At 34.6% G+C, this 18,060-nt stretch overlaps 1 protein-coding gene across 6 annotated transcripts in view; it reads right to left on the bottom strand.

Moving 5' to 3' along the window:
• STK39 (serine/threonine kinase 39) overlaps positions 1–18,060 on the bottom strand; it is a 302,550-nt gene that overhangs the window by 176,017 nt on the left and 108,473 nt on the right. For all 6 annotated transcript variants that reach the window (XM_031960518.1, XM_031960519.1, XM_031960521.1 and 3 more), the window contains one exon: positions 130–239. In XM_031960518.1, the coding sequence (XP_031816378.1) occupies positions 130–239 (110 nt within the window). The remainder of the gene's footprint in view (positions 1–129; positions 240–18,060) is intronic.

Below are 18,060 nucleotides of genomic sequence, written 5' to 3'. Positions count from 1 at the left end.
AAAATAAATACACTTTAATTTTACATACTGAAATAATGTTATATAGGATGTATTCACTTTTACTTATAACTTGTGTTTATATGATGTAAATTCACTGTACTTTATTCAATAATTGTATAACCTTTTTACCTGTTCCATAACTTCAGGTGCCATCCAACAAGGGGTGCCCACAAATGTTTTCCTTACTTTATTACGAGTAACATCACCTCCTGTTGCCAAAAAAGCGCTAACACCAAAATCTGAAAGAAAAAGGAACAAATAGAAAATTTTATTTGTGTAAGATTTTCTTACTTCTAAAGTTGAAAAGGAACGTACAATACATATCATTACTATTGTAATGATGACACACTTAATGACATATAGCTTCACTACAAACACATTCACATTAGTCCAATTTCCCTGCCTGCATAGACTCTCAGAAGGTAGCTTTCTATGTACAAGAACATCAACTTTAGACAAACTGCTTGTAAGATCACATACAAAATCATCACAATAAGCACTCCTCTGGTTGGTCTTGTATTTTCTTGACTTCTTGATTTCAACTGACTTAAGTGTTTTGTTTTGTTTTTTTTTTTAATTTGGTTTTTAATCCAGCAATGAATAACTTCTATTGTCCACATGTTCCCTCTCTAATCTCAGATCTTTTTAGGCATCTTAGCCAAAACCATAACAACAAATCTATAAACACTATTAGGTTTAAAGCAAATAACATGCCCAGATATGTCTCAATGTTTGGCTTTTGGATAACTCTTCTTGAATATATGGTTTTGCTTTATGAGTGCTAAACAATACTCTTTATAACATCTGTAATCCATTTAAAATTCTTTCACAGGGAAATAAATTAAATATAGGTGGGACACATGTTTGAATATAAATGTATATGTCCATATTTGCCTTGAAAAACACAAATGTACAATTTTACATTTAAAGAAGAGGTAGGAAAAAAGAGATTACCAAAACAAATATTGTTGCAGACCTATAAAAAGAATCATATCGAAGTGATCTAGCATAACTAAAAGATAACAAATGCTTTTCAAAAAGGGACAAATGCTAATCCTTCTAAAATCTTCAGAACTGCTCATACAAATTCTTGGATAAGATCATGCTTTTTCAGCTGTCAGGGTAACAGCAATGGTCATAGTACAACTTGAAATAAACTAAGGTCATAATTTATCAGAACTTTATTTTGGGCTGTTCTATAGTTGGGATAATAAATTGTAATTTTGCTACTTTATATTCTTTTGAAAAAAAAAAGTGTCCCTGTAACACAAAAGTTTGTGTTACAGTAATCATAGATTGTCATGATTTAAAATTTACAACTTCTCAATGAAACAAAATATAAGGAAAAGAACGAAAATTGACAAATGAAACCTTTGTTCCTTCATCTTCTCATGCTAATAATGTCCAAAAGTACATTTTTAAAGTGTTTGGATTCATTTGTATCTGTAAAACTCAAAACCTCTGGTCAGGCTTCTGGGGCAAAAGAGAAGAACAATTCTCAAGGAGTATACTTAAGTGAATTCAACTAGCCTTTTTTATACAATTACTGTATAGGACAAGGGAAAAGATAAAGAATCAAGAAAATTTCTTAAGATAATAACTTGCATAGAATTTCTAATTCTGAAATAGATTCCAATTATGGACTTTATCTTAACTAAACTTAAAATAATTTCATGCTAATGGATTAATATAAAATAATTTTGCATAATCTACAAATTTATTTTATTGAGGCTATAGATAGAAGGTATTTTAGGAGAATTTGATCTTAAAATACACAAAATAAAGTAAGATAAAGATGTACAGTTTTAAGATTATGGGCTTTTTGTCTGTTATCTCATTTTCTTATACAACTTGCCAACTTGCATCAGAAATTTACAAAACCTGAAAAAGACTTAAAGGTTAGAGTACATTATTGGTCGAATCCTTTCTAGAAATTCATCTTTCATAATGCAAGTTATGGTAGGCTTACTCATAACATCATCTAAGAAAATTCATTAAAGAGAGCTAGAAATTTTCAAAACCTCAGAGGAAAAAAAAAGATAACAAACTTACGTAAAATTAGAAAATATCTATTGTAACATCCACACAAATATATCTAAATAAATATGCAATATACTAAACAGGCATTTCTTCTAGGTACAGAGACAGAGAGGGAGGAGGGAGGAAGAAGAAGAGAAGGAGGGAAGGAAAGAGGGAGATGAAGGGGAAAAGGAAAGAGAGAAGGAAAGGGAGAGGGAGAGAGAAAAATTTATCACAGCTAGACTGATTTAGTCTTGTATTTACTTTGACTGGATTTGTATGTGTACATGTTGTTATACAACCTCCTTGAGTGCTGGAGTTTAAGATTTTTGTCTTTTTTTTCTCTAGGTTTAGCATAAAGTAGGTAGGTCAGTCTTTATTAGCCCTATTCTCTAAGCTGTCTTCCAGACAAAAATGCTACACAACACTACAGAAGAGGACAGAAACAAAAGCAAAGGGCTCCATGAATTCTGATGATGAGATCTAGTCCCCTCAACTTCTTCCTTCAATACCTCTTGGATGAGGAAACTACTACCAGCCCATTAAAAATCTGCCACCTTATTTTCTAAATCAGGGATTAACAAACTATGCTTTGCAGGCTAAGTCCATCCCACACCCTGTTTTTACACAGCCCCCAAGTTAACTAAATTGAGGTTTTGACACATCTTTGGTTTAAACACGGTGACCCAACTATCTGCTTAGGTTATTAGTTCACTTTTCCCCTAATTAACATCAATATATTACTAGTAACCACATTTTGCTGTTCTTTTAAGCAATTTATTCACTTGGCAATCACCAAATCTAACAATTCCTCAGAAATAACCTGTTGGGTCCCAGGGTTTAACTATCACAACACCCTGAGAAAGCCTGCCATGCCCTTGCTGCCAGTGGGTTGGGGGAAGAACTGTACTTCTCTAGAGTTGCAGAATAGCAGCTTCTCTGCAATATTCAGCATGCTCTTCTATAATTTTTAAGTCCTTACTGTTAATGCCTCTGTCCCATATATATTTTATCTGTAAGAACTGTTAGTATCCCATCTGCCCCATTAGACTGTGAGCTCCTTGGGGGCAAGAAGTGTTTTCCCTTTTTAAGTCTCTTTTGTAAATATTCTTCAATTTGGCTTGTTAGAATCTGGACTAGAGCCCAGATTGACCTGGCTGTACAGCTAGCTCTCTAACCACCCTGACAGTGCCTCTCATACAAAAATGAAAAATTTAAATTCTCTTTAAAAATGCACAACGCAGAAATTCCAGTGGATCAAACTGAACAAGTACTTGTGGCAGCAAGCACTGTATTAAGATACTGAAGAGGATTCAACTCAACATATAAAAATTGAGTATCTACTAAGTACCAAGAACTATACAAGGCACTGTGAACACAGGACAATTTAAAAATGCCCCTATTCTTAACCAACTTCCAGTTCATTACATATAAACTTGCATAGTCCCTGCCCCCGAGAGTTTATAATCAGGTTGAGAAAAACATGACATAAAACAAGAAAGTAAGCAATACCGTACATGTGGAAATAGACCACAAATATAGCACAGACCCTAAAGGCTAAAGAAATTCCGTGGAGAAAAAAAAAATGACCTAGGATTATAGGAAACACTTTATGAAAGAACAGAATTTGGGTCAAGCCTTAAAGGATGTGGGTTAAGGTTTGGACAGGAAGAGCAGAAGATACAGAAGATGAGAAAATGAAAAGAAGATACAAGGATAACATGGAGGCCATGTGAGGCTCAGAAAGAAGTCTGATCTGACACAAGTAGAGGATTCATAATTTGCAAATAATTGAGCATAGGATAGGCTAAGCAGAATTTCCAGACTTTCTTCTTTTCCCTTGATAAAGATTTCAAATTAAGTAAATTTTTTCTTTTTTTTTTCAACACTGACCCTTGCATAACCTTGTGTTTCAGATTTCCTCCTCCTTCCCCCCACTCCCTCCCCTAGATGGCAAGCAATCCAATATATGTTATGCATGTTATAATATATGTTAAATCCAATATGTGTAAACATATTTATACACATATTTTACATATATATGTATATGTGTGTAGGTCATACACACACACACACACACACACACACATATTATAAACATATTGCTGCACAAGAAAAACCAGATCAAAAAGGAAAGTGAATGAGTAAGAAAACAAACTGTAAGAGAACAACAAAAAGAGTGAGAATGTTATGTTGTGAACCACACTCAGTTCCCACTGTCCTTTTTCTGGGCATAGATGTCTCTCTTCATCACAAGATTATTGGAAATGGGCTCAGTCATCTCATTGTTGGAGTCACATCCATCGGAATTGATTGTCCTATAATATTGATGTTACCATGTTCAATGATCTCCTGGTTCTGCTCATTTCAATTAGCATCAGTTCATGTAAGTCTCTCCAGGACTCTTCAAAATCATCCTGCTGATTGTTTCATATAAAACAACAATATTCCATCACATTCATCTACCATAACTTATTCAGCCATTCTCCAAATGATGGATATCTACTCAGTTTCCAGTTTCTTGCCACAAACATTTTTGCACATATGGGTCCCTTTCCCTTCTTTAAAATCTCTTTGGGATATAAGCCCAGTAGTAACACTGCTGGATCAAAGGGTATGGACAGTTTGATAACTTTTTGAGTATAGTTTGAAATTGCTTCAGAAGGGACTGAATTCCAGTCACTGGATGCCTGGAAATGGCTGGATGAAAGAGGTTGTAGAGAGAATTCTTGTTCAAAAAGTTCCTTCCAGCTCTGAGATTCTATGATTCAAAAAAGAGACTGGAAGACCTTGAATGTCAGGTTATATGACATCTGTACTTGGTCTACCAATCAATACAGATTTCAGGGTGCAGTCACTTTTTAAGAATATCAAATTCAGTAGAGACATTAAAGAGTAGGAAAGAGGGTCAACTTAAAGCAATAAAACCAGACAAGAAGCTAGAACCCAGATATGCAGCAAAGACTAGTGCAGAAAGGAACAAATTGAAGACACACAGCAAAGGTAATATCCCTAGAACTTAATATTGATTGGACATGGGTAATAAAAGCTAACAAAGAGATTATTCATAGAATTTAGTACTGATTGGATATGTGTGATAAATGAAAAGTAAATATCAACGGGCTTAAATACTTTCCCAAATCCCTCACAGCAAGTTAAGACGATAATAAAAAAATCCCAATCCCAGAATTTCCAGTTAGTTGCTTAGTCCTTTTGAGTTTTATTGCTTACAAGTGAAAGTCAAAGAATTTTCCTTTAAGGAAAAGGAAATAAGTGAGGGCAAATCAGAACAGTAGGGTTAATAGTCCAGAGTTGCCAACTCCTCTGCTGAGTAAAGATCAAATAGTGATTACTCAACACAGAAAAAACTAGTTTGATGTTCTCTGTTTAATCCAAAATGACATGTGCATATCCCTCAAAACAATGCCTGAGCAGTTTGATATGATTCCAAGTCTTAGATTTGTTCCTGGTCAAAACAGAAATGTACTGCCAAAAAACACAGGAACATTTTCAGAGATTCCTGCATTGGCTCCTCCAGAATCTCATGTCTTCCTGTAAAGTACATAACATCTCCTAGCACCACTAGGCCATCATCAACAAACATTAAGTACATCCTCATAGAAGGCAGAGTCACAGAGGGTACCTTGCTCTGTTCTAATATTTCAAAGAAAGTTAATAAGGAAAAAAGAATTCCAATCAAGGGAGAAGAATATAAAAAAAAATAAATAGCAAACACATAATAACACAGCATGAATCTGTTAGGTGCTATGTGTGTGCATGTATATGTGAATGTACATGTGATCAACCAATGGGAGTGGGTATCTATCTGTTTTTTGCTGGTGTTGATAAGCATAGAAACAGAAGAAAAATCAAGGTTTTATATGGCCAGAGTATAAATAAGGAGTGGAGGTTTTTAAGTTTTTTTGTGCTATGGACCACTTTGGTAGTTTGGTGAAGTCAATGGACCCTTTCCCAGATTAATAGTTTTAAAGCATGCAATATACAGGATCTGAGAGGTAATTTTATTGAAATACAATATCAATTTTTTTTAAAGCACATACAAACCTCAGCTTAAGAAGAATCCACAACACAAAGGAAAACCCATATTGTGATTCTATTTTTTATTTGCCAAAAACTCTAAGGCAGGTATTTATAACACCTGGCCACCTCACAAAAGATCAAACAAGATAACAAAATACCATTTTTATTTTTAATAATGTTTTTATAAAGAAAGGAGATACAGTGTTTACCCTTCTGAATGTCACAACTGCATAGCTCTCTTTTCACTATTACTTTCTTTCACATATTATTCCTTTACTTCTTGAGAAGTAATTTCCATTATCAAACTCCCTCTAAATATTTCTTGATTGCTTCCATACTACATTTTACTCTTACCCACTTCATTGGAGATAACGTCCCAAAGATCACTAAATACACTCATGCCTCATCTATTTTAACTGACATCTGCATCCAGAGTTTTTTACCTAAGTAAATAGCAAAGACTTTCCTTTCATCATTTAACATTTCTTCAGAGAGCTCCTCAACCTACAAGGCTGCCTTACTGTCTCTTACCAAATCAATATGCCCCTCTATCCAACCCTTTCAACTATTATTTTATTGTTTATCACTCTAAACTCCAAACTCTGAACTCTAAACTTAACTAGCCTTCTATCTTTGGGATATATCCAATGTATTTCCAAGTCCTGTTCTTCCTCATCTCTCTAAGCCACAATTTTTAGATTTCACCATAAACTTGAATGTTTTCAATTTATCTAACTTCCTTGATTCTACTTCTCTCCTCATAAGGAAGATTTTCAAAATTCAAATTCACATCCATGCCTTTGCAATATATTTGATAGTAAGCTTCATATCTTTCACAATATCCTTCCATATTTAATAGTATCAACACAATACATCTCATCTATTTAAAAAATGTAAGTAGACCAAGTAGGATATAACTACTATGATAATGAATTATTTGTATTTTATTAAAATTTTTCCTTCACTGAAGGGTGGCTTCTTATTATCCTGAATTATTTTTACCATGGGTATCTAAATTTGCTCTAACTCCCTGTTCTTAGAAAAATTTGTACCATTAAAAAAAAAAAAAAACAACAAACCCTTTTATTCTTCCTTCTAAGTGGAATATCTAAAGAGTGAAGTCCCCTCAGGAAACACGCAAAACATTCATATTCCTACTTGTCTAACAATTCTTCCTGTGATCAATGACAAAAATCAAAGAAGGGAGAAACAAGTCAGCCTTGCTCTCTCTCCAGACCCCCTTCTTCACACCCTTATTTTTTTAATTGATGGGGGAAGTTTCCTGCACTTATAGTGTGAGCTCTGAAGCCCAGCAATGGGGAGGAAGAAACAGGGGGAGAAAGGAATATTGTATAGGGATAAAAGTTTTGTGCTTTGTAGAATTCTTTGTACTCTCTGCATGCTGTTTCTGAGCCACATGGCAAGTACCCTTTCTCATGACAAAGAGAACAAATCCTTTTTGCCTCTCTATTTGAGTATGTTTCTTTATAGAATATTTCTGTGGAATTACCCAACACTTCCACCTAAATTAATAAGTGCTTTTGTTCAAGTTCTAGTTATGTTTTGTTGTTGTTGCTATCCTGGTTCATCCAGAACCACCAACCAACTAATTAACATCATCTGTTTACCTAAAAATCTTTGTACTGCCTTCACTTTTTATTTCATTTATTCTCTTCCATATCACCTCAAAATTCTGTAAACCCTATAACACTACTTGTGCCCACCCCTACTAGAACCACATTGGGGTTTTTGTGTGTAAATATATATGTGTATATCTTGAGGGCAAGTAATGTTTCATTTTTGTTTTAATGTCCCTAGGGCCTGACATAGAGCTTGGAATACAATACGTTCTTCACATTCGTTAATTACCTTGAGGCTATTCTGTCATATAACTCTATGTATCTATACATACATTTATTTTATATATAAAAAGCATTTATATATAAACATACCTACATATAGATTTATGTGTATATATGTGTATCATAGATATCTAACATACACACAATGTCCTATTTTTAAACATAGCAAAAATTTACTCCAGACCCAATCTACTGACAAATGCTACATAGTTGCTAGCATGCAACTAGTCAGAAGATCTAGCTTCAAATCCTGACAACACCTATGTAACCATGAAAAAGCCATTTAATCTCTTGGCTTCCAAGTCTACAAACTTGATGACTTGTAATCTGGTGTGAAGTTTCCATATTAAAAAAACATTAGGTTCTTCACAAAACTGAATGTTTACTCAACAAGACTAGGGGCTGTTCTTGCCCCTATAATGATTAACGAACTATTTTTAAGGAGCCACCCTTCCAAAAATATCATCTCATTAATCTTAACAGTGTCCCTGTGTGCTAGGCAGCCTACAGATATGAGGGGGATCCTGAGCAAGACACATAAGTTGTTGGAGTTTATTGTTGTTTTACTTCCCTGAGGAATCTGTTAGATGAGATCCATTTAAGTTTTTATGTATCACTAATTCCTTGATCTAATATAATTACAATGTCCCAATTTATATTCTAATGAATGTCATTATCTGCTAACTTGGTCCTTTTTGCTTATACAATATCCCCCACAAAAAAAAAAAAAAAATCCATAAATGCTAAAGGGTAATTACACACTGAAAGGTTCCTACCTCACAAATTAAATATCAATATAATACACTTTTCTGTTGCTTATTTCTTGCCTGTAACACAATGCTAAAATGATAATGAAGTGCATCTCAACTTGTATTTCAGGAAATATATAAAATCTTTTTTCCCCCTACTGACTGATACAAATAGACATACTGGTAAGAGTTTAAGGAGATAATCTAATAAGTTATTATATAATATATATATATATATATATATATATATATATATATACACACACACACACACACACACATATGACATCAACATATAACATACCTGAAGAAAACACTAAAAGAAAGCAGAGTGCTGGTCACACATAATGATTGATACTGGTTTCAGGAAAACTGACCTTAGAACACCCTTCCTTTTGGTAAAGAAATAGGACTATGTTTGCAGAATGCTACATATTCTGTCAAATTCAGCCACTGTATAGGGTGGTTTTACTTAAATTTTCAATGGTATTGATGTGGTTTGAATGCTCTCAGTTCCTGGTGGTCAAGAGGTTAGTGGCAATAAGAGAATTGTTAAATATCCTCTTTAAATCGGCCGCAGTTTAGAGTGAAAGAATTCACTCATTGCCGAATTATTAGTTACAAAATTAAAGTTTATTGTTGGATAGAAATCAGTTTACAAAGGACTGACTTCTATAGTGGCAGAGTTCTATTTGGAAATGGGAGTTTTGGCACTGAGAATGCTCAGCGGACAGGGTCCTAGCAAAGTGCATGGGCCATCTGCAAAGACCTTAGTTGAGGGAAGCTGTCATATTGGGTATCTTGGGAGAGGGCTGGGACAGTCTGAGTTAATCAGACCAGGATTCCTCAATTGAATGAGAATTTAGAATTTCTATGGGAGTTGATTTTCCCCTGAATAATATTGCTTCTCTTATCCTGAAAAGTTTGGGCTCTGTTTGGACTCCTTGGAGCCTGGGAGATCCTGATCTCTGAGATCAGAAAAGGGGGACACAATCTCAGAGTGATAATCTTAAAAGGAACAGTTCCCTCCCCCTTCAGTGTAAGAGAGAGTACTCTTGTAGAGATTATTGGAACATAGGGCTAATGTAAGGGGCTAAACAAAATCTGTTGTTTTGATAAATTATACAAGCAAATGGTATAAAGAATAGAGTGGGCAGATCATGTTAACATAAGATCTCTTTGGAAGCTACCACAATATCCTGAAATTCCCTGTTATATTTGCTTAAATGAAAGTATCACTATATGCAGAGTATTAAGTGTGAACACTGAGTTCAGTACAATCTACTACAAAAAGTGAGGTTAAGAACTCCCACTGAATCTTTAGTTATTGCACTAACATAATTTTAAAAGCCAGTTGTCTAACCAGTTTGCTTTTTCTCCCCTTTTTTGTGAAAATATGTTTACCTAAAGATTTCCCTAAACACCAAAAAGCCCCCAAAGTCTAAATCTTTCTTTTCTTTTCTTTCTTTTTTTTTTTTTTTTTTTTTTTGGTCTATCTGAAACATCTTATACATTGTAAACAAAGAGGGTCCCATGGTCCCTGCTCCTACCATTTGCTCCTACCATAGGTTAGAGGAATAGAATAAAAAGGTTAAGGAAAGGTGCTTCTTCAGAGACAAAAAGGAATAAAGACAGAGAAATACGTTGAAGATGGAAAAGAGAATGGGGGGCGGGGGGGGGGGGAGAATGCATGCTTGTGCATGCATATATTCTCCAGGATACCCCAAAAGTTTTAGTGCAAATCGCCCCAAGATTTTTAGTATATTCCATATGTTTCTTCATTCTGTTCTTCTTTTAAAGCAGAACTGTAACACAGAGAAACAATATACATGTCAAGAAAGGGGTTGGGGGGAGAAAAGAGTATGTGGGTGGACTTGACTAGTTCCTACTTTTCTCTATACTGGCTTACAAAAGGCAATTTAACTGCAGCCTCCACCCATTGCTTCTAATTCTGCTATCTGAGAACAAAAAGAACAATGTAGTCTCTCTTTTAAATCCCATAATATTTAAAGGTCATCTAGCTGTCCTTAATGATCTTCTGTCAACAGGCCCTGATCACAGATGTTAGAATTTAGATCTAGTAGGAACCTTGAAGGCTATACAATTCAATCTCAAGTGACTTACCCAAGATCACATAGGTCATTTGAGACAGAGGCAGGATCTGAACCCAGATCCTCTAACTCCAAACTGGTACTCTTAGTGATCAGTGAGCTACTGATATAAGTAAAGATTGACTTTGCTTAACTGAACATAGTTAAAGTTAAAAGCCTTACCACAGAAAATAGAAAGGTAACGAGGTTTGGAAATACTACATTAGTGATCTTTACTTCCATTCCTGATTTTAAGAAAAAAAAAAACTTTGCTATATAATTAAAGGAAGATTAGTGAACATCAGGGAAAGGTATAGTGACTCAAAGAATCACTAGTACAAATTAATTAAGAATACGCTGTGGCAAACTTCTTAACTAAACCTTTATGTGAAAATGTTACTAGATTGGAGGTAGGTAAAGCAGAAGAATGCTGATATAGTTTATCAAAGCATTTAACAAAGTCTCTTAGGCTCTTCTTGGTGAGAATTATGAGGGCCTAAAAACTAGGTATGTGTATTTAGGGAGATTCATATCCAACTGGGTTGGGCTAGAATAATAGCATTAGGATTCAAAGAGTATTCACAACATCAAGGTGAAAAGAAAAGTTCCAAGAAATCTTTGCTTGATCTTGTGATGCTTAACATTTTTATCAGTGACTATGTAGATAGTACAAGCTGTAGTTATTTATGCCCAGATATAAGGAATCCACTCTTGAGGCTAGATTATGAGAGCTGGAAAGGACCTCAGAAGTTAGTTCCTCTAGTTCAAAGCTTGTTAAATTGTATATGGGGTCACATAACTGAAAAAGGGGATCACAAAGAATTTGGCAGCAGTAAAAGGTACCAATTATTCCACCAAGATTTAATTATTTCTGTTAAAATAAACAAGTATATCCATCTCCCGGGTATGAAAATTTGCTTTCATCTTTAATAAATGTTAAAATTATTTGCATACCAAAGAATTGTTTTAAAATCAATTTTTAATGTTACCAGCAAATGTTTGATTTGTATACCTATTTTATATACCTATATATGCAAGATCACATAAAAATTTCTCAGATGAAAAGGGGCCACAAGTAGAAAAAGTTTTAATAAGTCCTGCTCTAATTGAACTTCCTCATTTTACAATCTTGAGATTCAGAATTAATAAATGACTTCCCTAACATCATATAAGTAGTAACTGTTAAAGGAAGGATTTGAACCTAGGTCTCTTTCAAGAGCAAAGTATACCCCAGTGGCTTCTTGGGCCACTTCTATCCCTAAATGTGCTTAGTAATATTTGGCAAGAACACAGCTAAAAAAAGAGTGAGTCTACAATACACAGTATGTAAGCTCCAATTCTGTCTGTATATCCCTAATGCTTAGCACATAACAGATTAATATATCTTGTTGGATTAAATAACATTCTGGCTCTTGACATACCTGCACTGTGACATTACCATAATTAAGTTGTAAAATCTGAAACTGTAACAAGAGAAATGCAAAATGCTACATCAGTTTAAAGGACAAAGATTTCACTCCAATACCATCCCTGAAATCTGCTCAGCATCATAATACAATTCAAAACAAAAATGGGTTCCAATCCCTCCTAAAAATAAACTCCACCTTAAAGAAGAACATGATCTCTACAAAGGAACACTGAAGAAATGAAAGGAGAAATCAATCTTGTGACATTTAATGTGTTTAGGCCCACAGTTTGCTATTTCCTGATGAAAAGAATCCTGGACTTTTTGTTTTAATCACCAGAGAGCAAAATATCTCTGACAGTTTCATAATCTTCTCTGAAACTGCCACCAAAAGAATATTGAAGATCAAGAAACTCTTAATGTATACAGTTAACTTCAAAATTCAAGGAAAGTTCGGGAGAAAATTTTCCCCTATATCAGAACTTATGTGGGTAGCTTCCTGAAGCATTCCCCCATATGCTTTTTTCCCCATTGTGTATTCTACAGATATGCTACAGCATTAACTTTTAAAGGAGTAACTCCAGGCTGTGAGCATCATTTGCATTCTGGATATTAAATTACCATCCCACACTGACATGAAAAATAAAAACAATCAAGAAAACAAGCATTGTTGTTTTTTTTTGTTTTTTTCTCTAATAATGCTATAACACTTCCACCCCCACTCTCCATGACATCCATATTTGTCTTCCCACTCCCAACTTCAAGGAAAAGGACAGAGACAGTAAGTGCACAAAAGGATTCAGGATTGCAAGACAATCCATTATCAGCTTTTGGTTTGGGCTAATGATAAGGTAAATTAGTCAGACCAATGGAGGGAGGTATTGGTGCAAATTATGACAAACGATAAATAATTTCCTAAGCACCATTTCCCAAAGCATGAAAACTTTTGATAGAAGAACCAAGATGCACATATGGCTGTCCAACTAAGCTGAATCAATGTCAAACTTACAATAGATAGCAGCTAAATGGCAAGAAAGGATTCCCAATTCTCAAGTAACCCACTTTACAGATGATTCTCACACTCAAATAATCAAGAGCAACATTTGTGTGTGTGTGTGTGTGTGTATGTGTGTGTGTGTGTGTATCATCATATGTGTTTATATTTGTGTGTATTGTATTCATTTGATCTAAATGCTTCAATTTCCACTACCCACTGTTGGGTTGGTAGTACTAAAAAGAAAACGGCCGTATCAACAGATACTAAACAGATTACTAAAGTGATAATCAGGCCTCCAGGACACCCCAAACAGAAAAAGGGTGGTACCCATTCAAAGAATGATAAAGATAGATGAGACCTTAAAGCTCTTTGTATGAAAACCTCTCATTTTAATAAATGATGAAATATAGGAGCAGAAAAAAGTGACATGCTGAGGTTGAATCCAGAGAGTTGAAAAGCAACACATAAAATGCCTGAGGAAAGAAGTCAATATTTGAGACATGCTTATGTGATTATGTAACATCTTTGTACCTTACACTCCTCACCTGTAAAAAGGAGATAAACTGCAATCCACTAAACTGATCAGATAAATAAAGGCCCTATAAAAAAAATCAGTAAAAAATAAAGTCATTATTACCTGAAGTTAATATATCTTCCCAAAGTAAACAATAGTAATACCCTACCCTACAAAGAATTCCAGGAATGCTAAATCAGCAAATGCAGAAACAAACAAAAAAGGGATGTATGAAATAGGAGTAAAAATAAAATTTCAAAACAATTGTCATATACTATTTCCTACTTTCCACATGGACTCACTAATCTGATTACCAGTAAGTCTGTGAGAAGTCAGAATGAATAAGTTCTTATGCCACAAATATGGTACCTTAAGGGGAATCATTAAAGCACTAAACATACTTAGGAAGAATTATAACATTTTTATTAAGCTTATAGAACAGCTAATCAAGGCTAACATAATTTCTAAAAAAACATTAAAGAAGTAAACAAATTAAAATAAAAGCATCTCTGTCATGCCCCTTAAAAAAAACTAAATTTATTTAAAACCTAAAATGAACAAATTCAAAAGAGCCTTATAAATTAAATCCCTTATTAGCCAGCATTTTGTTTACAAGAACTCACTACTAACCACAAGTCTACAAATAAAATCTTAGAATCAGAATTTTTAGAAACCACAGAATCAAAGAATCTAAGAATAGGATGGGAACTTGAAGTCTACTTAAGAGTCCAATTCCTACAAGGAAGAATCCTTTTAAACAACATATCCAAGAGCCAAATGGCATTATGGAAAAAGGGCTGAATTTTGGAATCATGAGATATGAATGAGTTCAAATCTTAGCTCTACTATTTAGAATCTGTGTGACTTTTAGACAATCAATTCATCTCTCTGGGTCTCAATTTTGACTAAGTGACCTCTAAGTGCCTTTCTAGCTCTGATCCTTGCCCTGAAGACTTAATAGAAACAGGAAAACCACAACCTTTTGAGACAACTCTTTCTACTTTTGATTAGCACTAACTGATGGAAACTTTTTTTCTGATATCAAGCTTAAGTCTGTCTTTCTATAACCTCCATCTATTGCTCCAAATTCTATTCTCAAAGGCAAAGAAAAACAAGCTTAATCCTTTTCTTGTGAGAGCCTGTAAAATACATAAACAAAGATATTGTGTGCCTTCTAATTCTTTACTTCTCCAGGCTAAACATTACTGTTCTTCCAACCATCTATCCTAAAGCTACCAGGGTTGCCAAAATCCTACAAATATCCTTCTTCAAAATTCCCTTCCCCTTCTTATATCTGCTGCTCCTTCTCACTGAGCCCTAAAGTCGAAACATCAGATCTAATTACTTCATTTTATAGGTAAAGACTCATGAAGGATAAATGAATTGCCCAAGCTCATTCAGTGAACTAGATAGAGTCAGTTAGATATTCTAGATAAAAAACTTAATGTCCACACTGAAGATCCTGTGGCCACCTACAAGATCCCTAATTTCTGAGTGAAAGAAATATTAAATTATACTTGTGAGTTTCAAAGTTGTATATTTTACATTCTATTTCTCCAAAAATTGGTAAACAAAATGTGGCCTATAAATATACTATTCAATTCAACAAACATTTATTAAAAGCTAATGTGAATGACAGTAGCTAGCTGGTGAAGTGAATAGAACACTGGGCTTAGAATCTGAAAGATCTAAGTTCAATTATGGTCACTTAGTAGCTGAGTGACCTTAGGAAAGTCACTTTATTGTGTTTGCCTCAGTTTCCTCATCTATAAAATGAGCTGGAGAAGGAAACACCAAACCATTCTAATATCTTTGCCAAAAAAATCCAAATGAGGTCACTAAAGAGTCAAAAACAACTGAAAAATAAACAACATAAGCATGGACAAAATACTACTCTAGGCTTCAAGGATACAAAGCTACAAAGTAAAGAGTCTCTTGTTCTAAAGAAACTTACGTTCTAGGAGGCAGCCAAAGTAAAATAGAAAACTCGCCAGATACACAGGTAAATATTAGAAGAGCACCTATCAGCCATTCTGTAGGATGAAGTACCTCAGATGATCCTTAAAAGAAATCAGAGAACCAGAAGGTAGAAATAAGAAGTAAGTGTATTCCAGACAGGGACAGCCATGAGAATACACAGAAATGGAAAAAGGCATACTGGTTCACAAACTACCCTGTTAGTCTGTTTGGCTAGATCTTATACATAAAGGCAAGTAATATGAAATAATTCTAAAAAGATAGGTTAGTACAAGGTTATCCATGGCTGAAGAATCCCTAGTTTACATAAAAAGCAATAAGGAGCTTAAAGATTTTTGAGTTAGGGAATGACAATCAGATCCATGTTTTAGGAATGTTAATTTAGCATATATATGAAAGATGGGACTGCAAAAGAGAGAGTAAAGAATCAGATGATCAATTAATCAGTTACTTCTGTAGTCCAAGTGTAATAGAGTGCCTAGACCAAAGTGGACAGATGGAAAGAGAGAGACAGTAGGGACTTGGAAATGGATGATATACAGAAGTGAAGAAAAAAGAAAAAACAAATCCAGTACTGCTAAAGTAATTGAGTAGAAGGACAACAGTATCCACAACAGAAATAGTGAAAACTGGCAAAGAGAAGATTTTGAAGAAAATAACAATTGTTTTGAATATGCTGAGCTTGTAAGCAAATGGGAAATGTTTTAGAAGTAGGTAACAATGGAGGACTGGAGCTCAAGAGGAATGAAATTAGATTTAGAAGATGCCTAGGTAGAAAACACTGAGTCTATAGAGGCTGATGAGATCACCAAAAGAATCTGTAAAGAAATTTAAAAAGGGGGCTCAAGAAAGCCCCTCTGGGCATCTATACTTCATAAATGGGAGATGATGATCCAACAAAAATGAATGAACAATTAGAGAGGTAGGAACACTGAGTTACAAAAGAAATATGAAGGACTATCCAGGAAGAAATGGAGACTGACAGTGTCAAAAACTGCAAAGGGGTCAAGTAAATAAAGTGAGGATGGTGATCAGATTTAACAGTTAAGATTTCCTCCATTCCTCCATTCCAGACAGCAGCTGCAGTTATATGGTAGTCACAAGTGAGATTACAAGGAGTTTGGGAGCAAAAGAGGTGAAATGGAGGCTATGAGTACAGATGACTTCTAAGAGTTTGATCATGAAAAGAAGAAGAGATAAAAAGCCAGTTATTTCCAGCAAAAGGAGAAGTAGAAATTATTGATTTATTATTCTTGGTAAATGATGTGGGGGACATGTTCTAAGCACCAGGAAAGAATAAAGAGGATGTATACAAACATAAGATGAAAGAAAGGAATGGAATAACTAAGGAAGCAACTTTCCAAATGAGACAGGAAGGGACCAGAACAAATACAAGAAAGATTGGTAATGGTAAAGAAAAGAACTATAACTTCAATAGAAACTAGAGTGTTACTGCCTGGAGCTGAAATGTAGATTAGGAAAGAAGACAAATATCAACGTGAATGGCCTCTATTTTCTCAGTAAAGTAGAAAATATGAAACCATGGGGACTTGGCTTGAACAAGAAGATGGGAAGAGGATGGGTACAAAAAACCTGGAGGGAAAAAAAAGGTTTGAAAGAATTGTTACAATGAAAGTGAGAGAGAATCAATCATGGCCAAAAAAAAAAAAAAAAAAAAAAAGACTGCTGTGCAGCAGTGAGGGTCCAGTTAAAAATAGATAAGGAATTTATAAAGAATCCATTCACCATGGTTGCATGATTTTCTCCAGCAGCACACAAAACTTGCATGTAAGCTAGAGCTGGTTAAGTTTGGTTTGGCAAAGTATGACTGGTGACAGAATAAGGAGGTAAAGATTCAAAAGTGAAGTGGGACTTCAAGTTCCCATCCTATTCTGAGATTCTTTGATTCTGTGGTTTCTAAAAATTCTGATTCTAAGATTTTATTTGTAGTAATTAGTAGTGAGTTCTGGTAACTGAACAAATCAATCCCATGATTAATCATAAAGTGACTTATGCCTAAACCAAGCTACATAAAAGAGAGTTAGTTATAGCTTGTGCCAGAATGTTTCCTCAAGTCCAGGATACAGAGATCCTCTCCAAACAATAAATTTTCATATTTTACAAGGGGCAAGTACTGTCCTTAAACTTAAGATTAGAATACTAGCATATAGAAAATAAGCAGAATATAAATATAATAATATAATCATACCTCAACAACTTGTATTGCTTTTCCTACAAACTAAAAATTTATTTTGCTTTAACAAGTTTCAGGTCTCATCAATCGTCTAACGTACCTCAAAGGACAGGAATAATATCTACCTTTCTTCCCTGTAGACTTCCCACTTCCCATCGTTCCCTCCCCTTTCCCTCCCCCTCCCCACACATACTTCCTTTGGGATTAACTCC

This window comes from Sarcophilus harrisii, chromosome 3, assembly GCF_902635505.1.
Source record: "Sarcophilus harrisii chromosome 3, mSarHar1.11, whole genome shotgun sequence".
NCBI lineage: Eukaryota > Metazoa > Chordata > Mammalia > Dasyuromorphia > Dasyuridae > Sarcophilus > Sarcophilus harrisii.
This window is presented reverse-complemented; position numbering and strand designations above follow the sequence as displayed.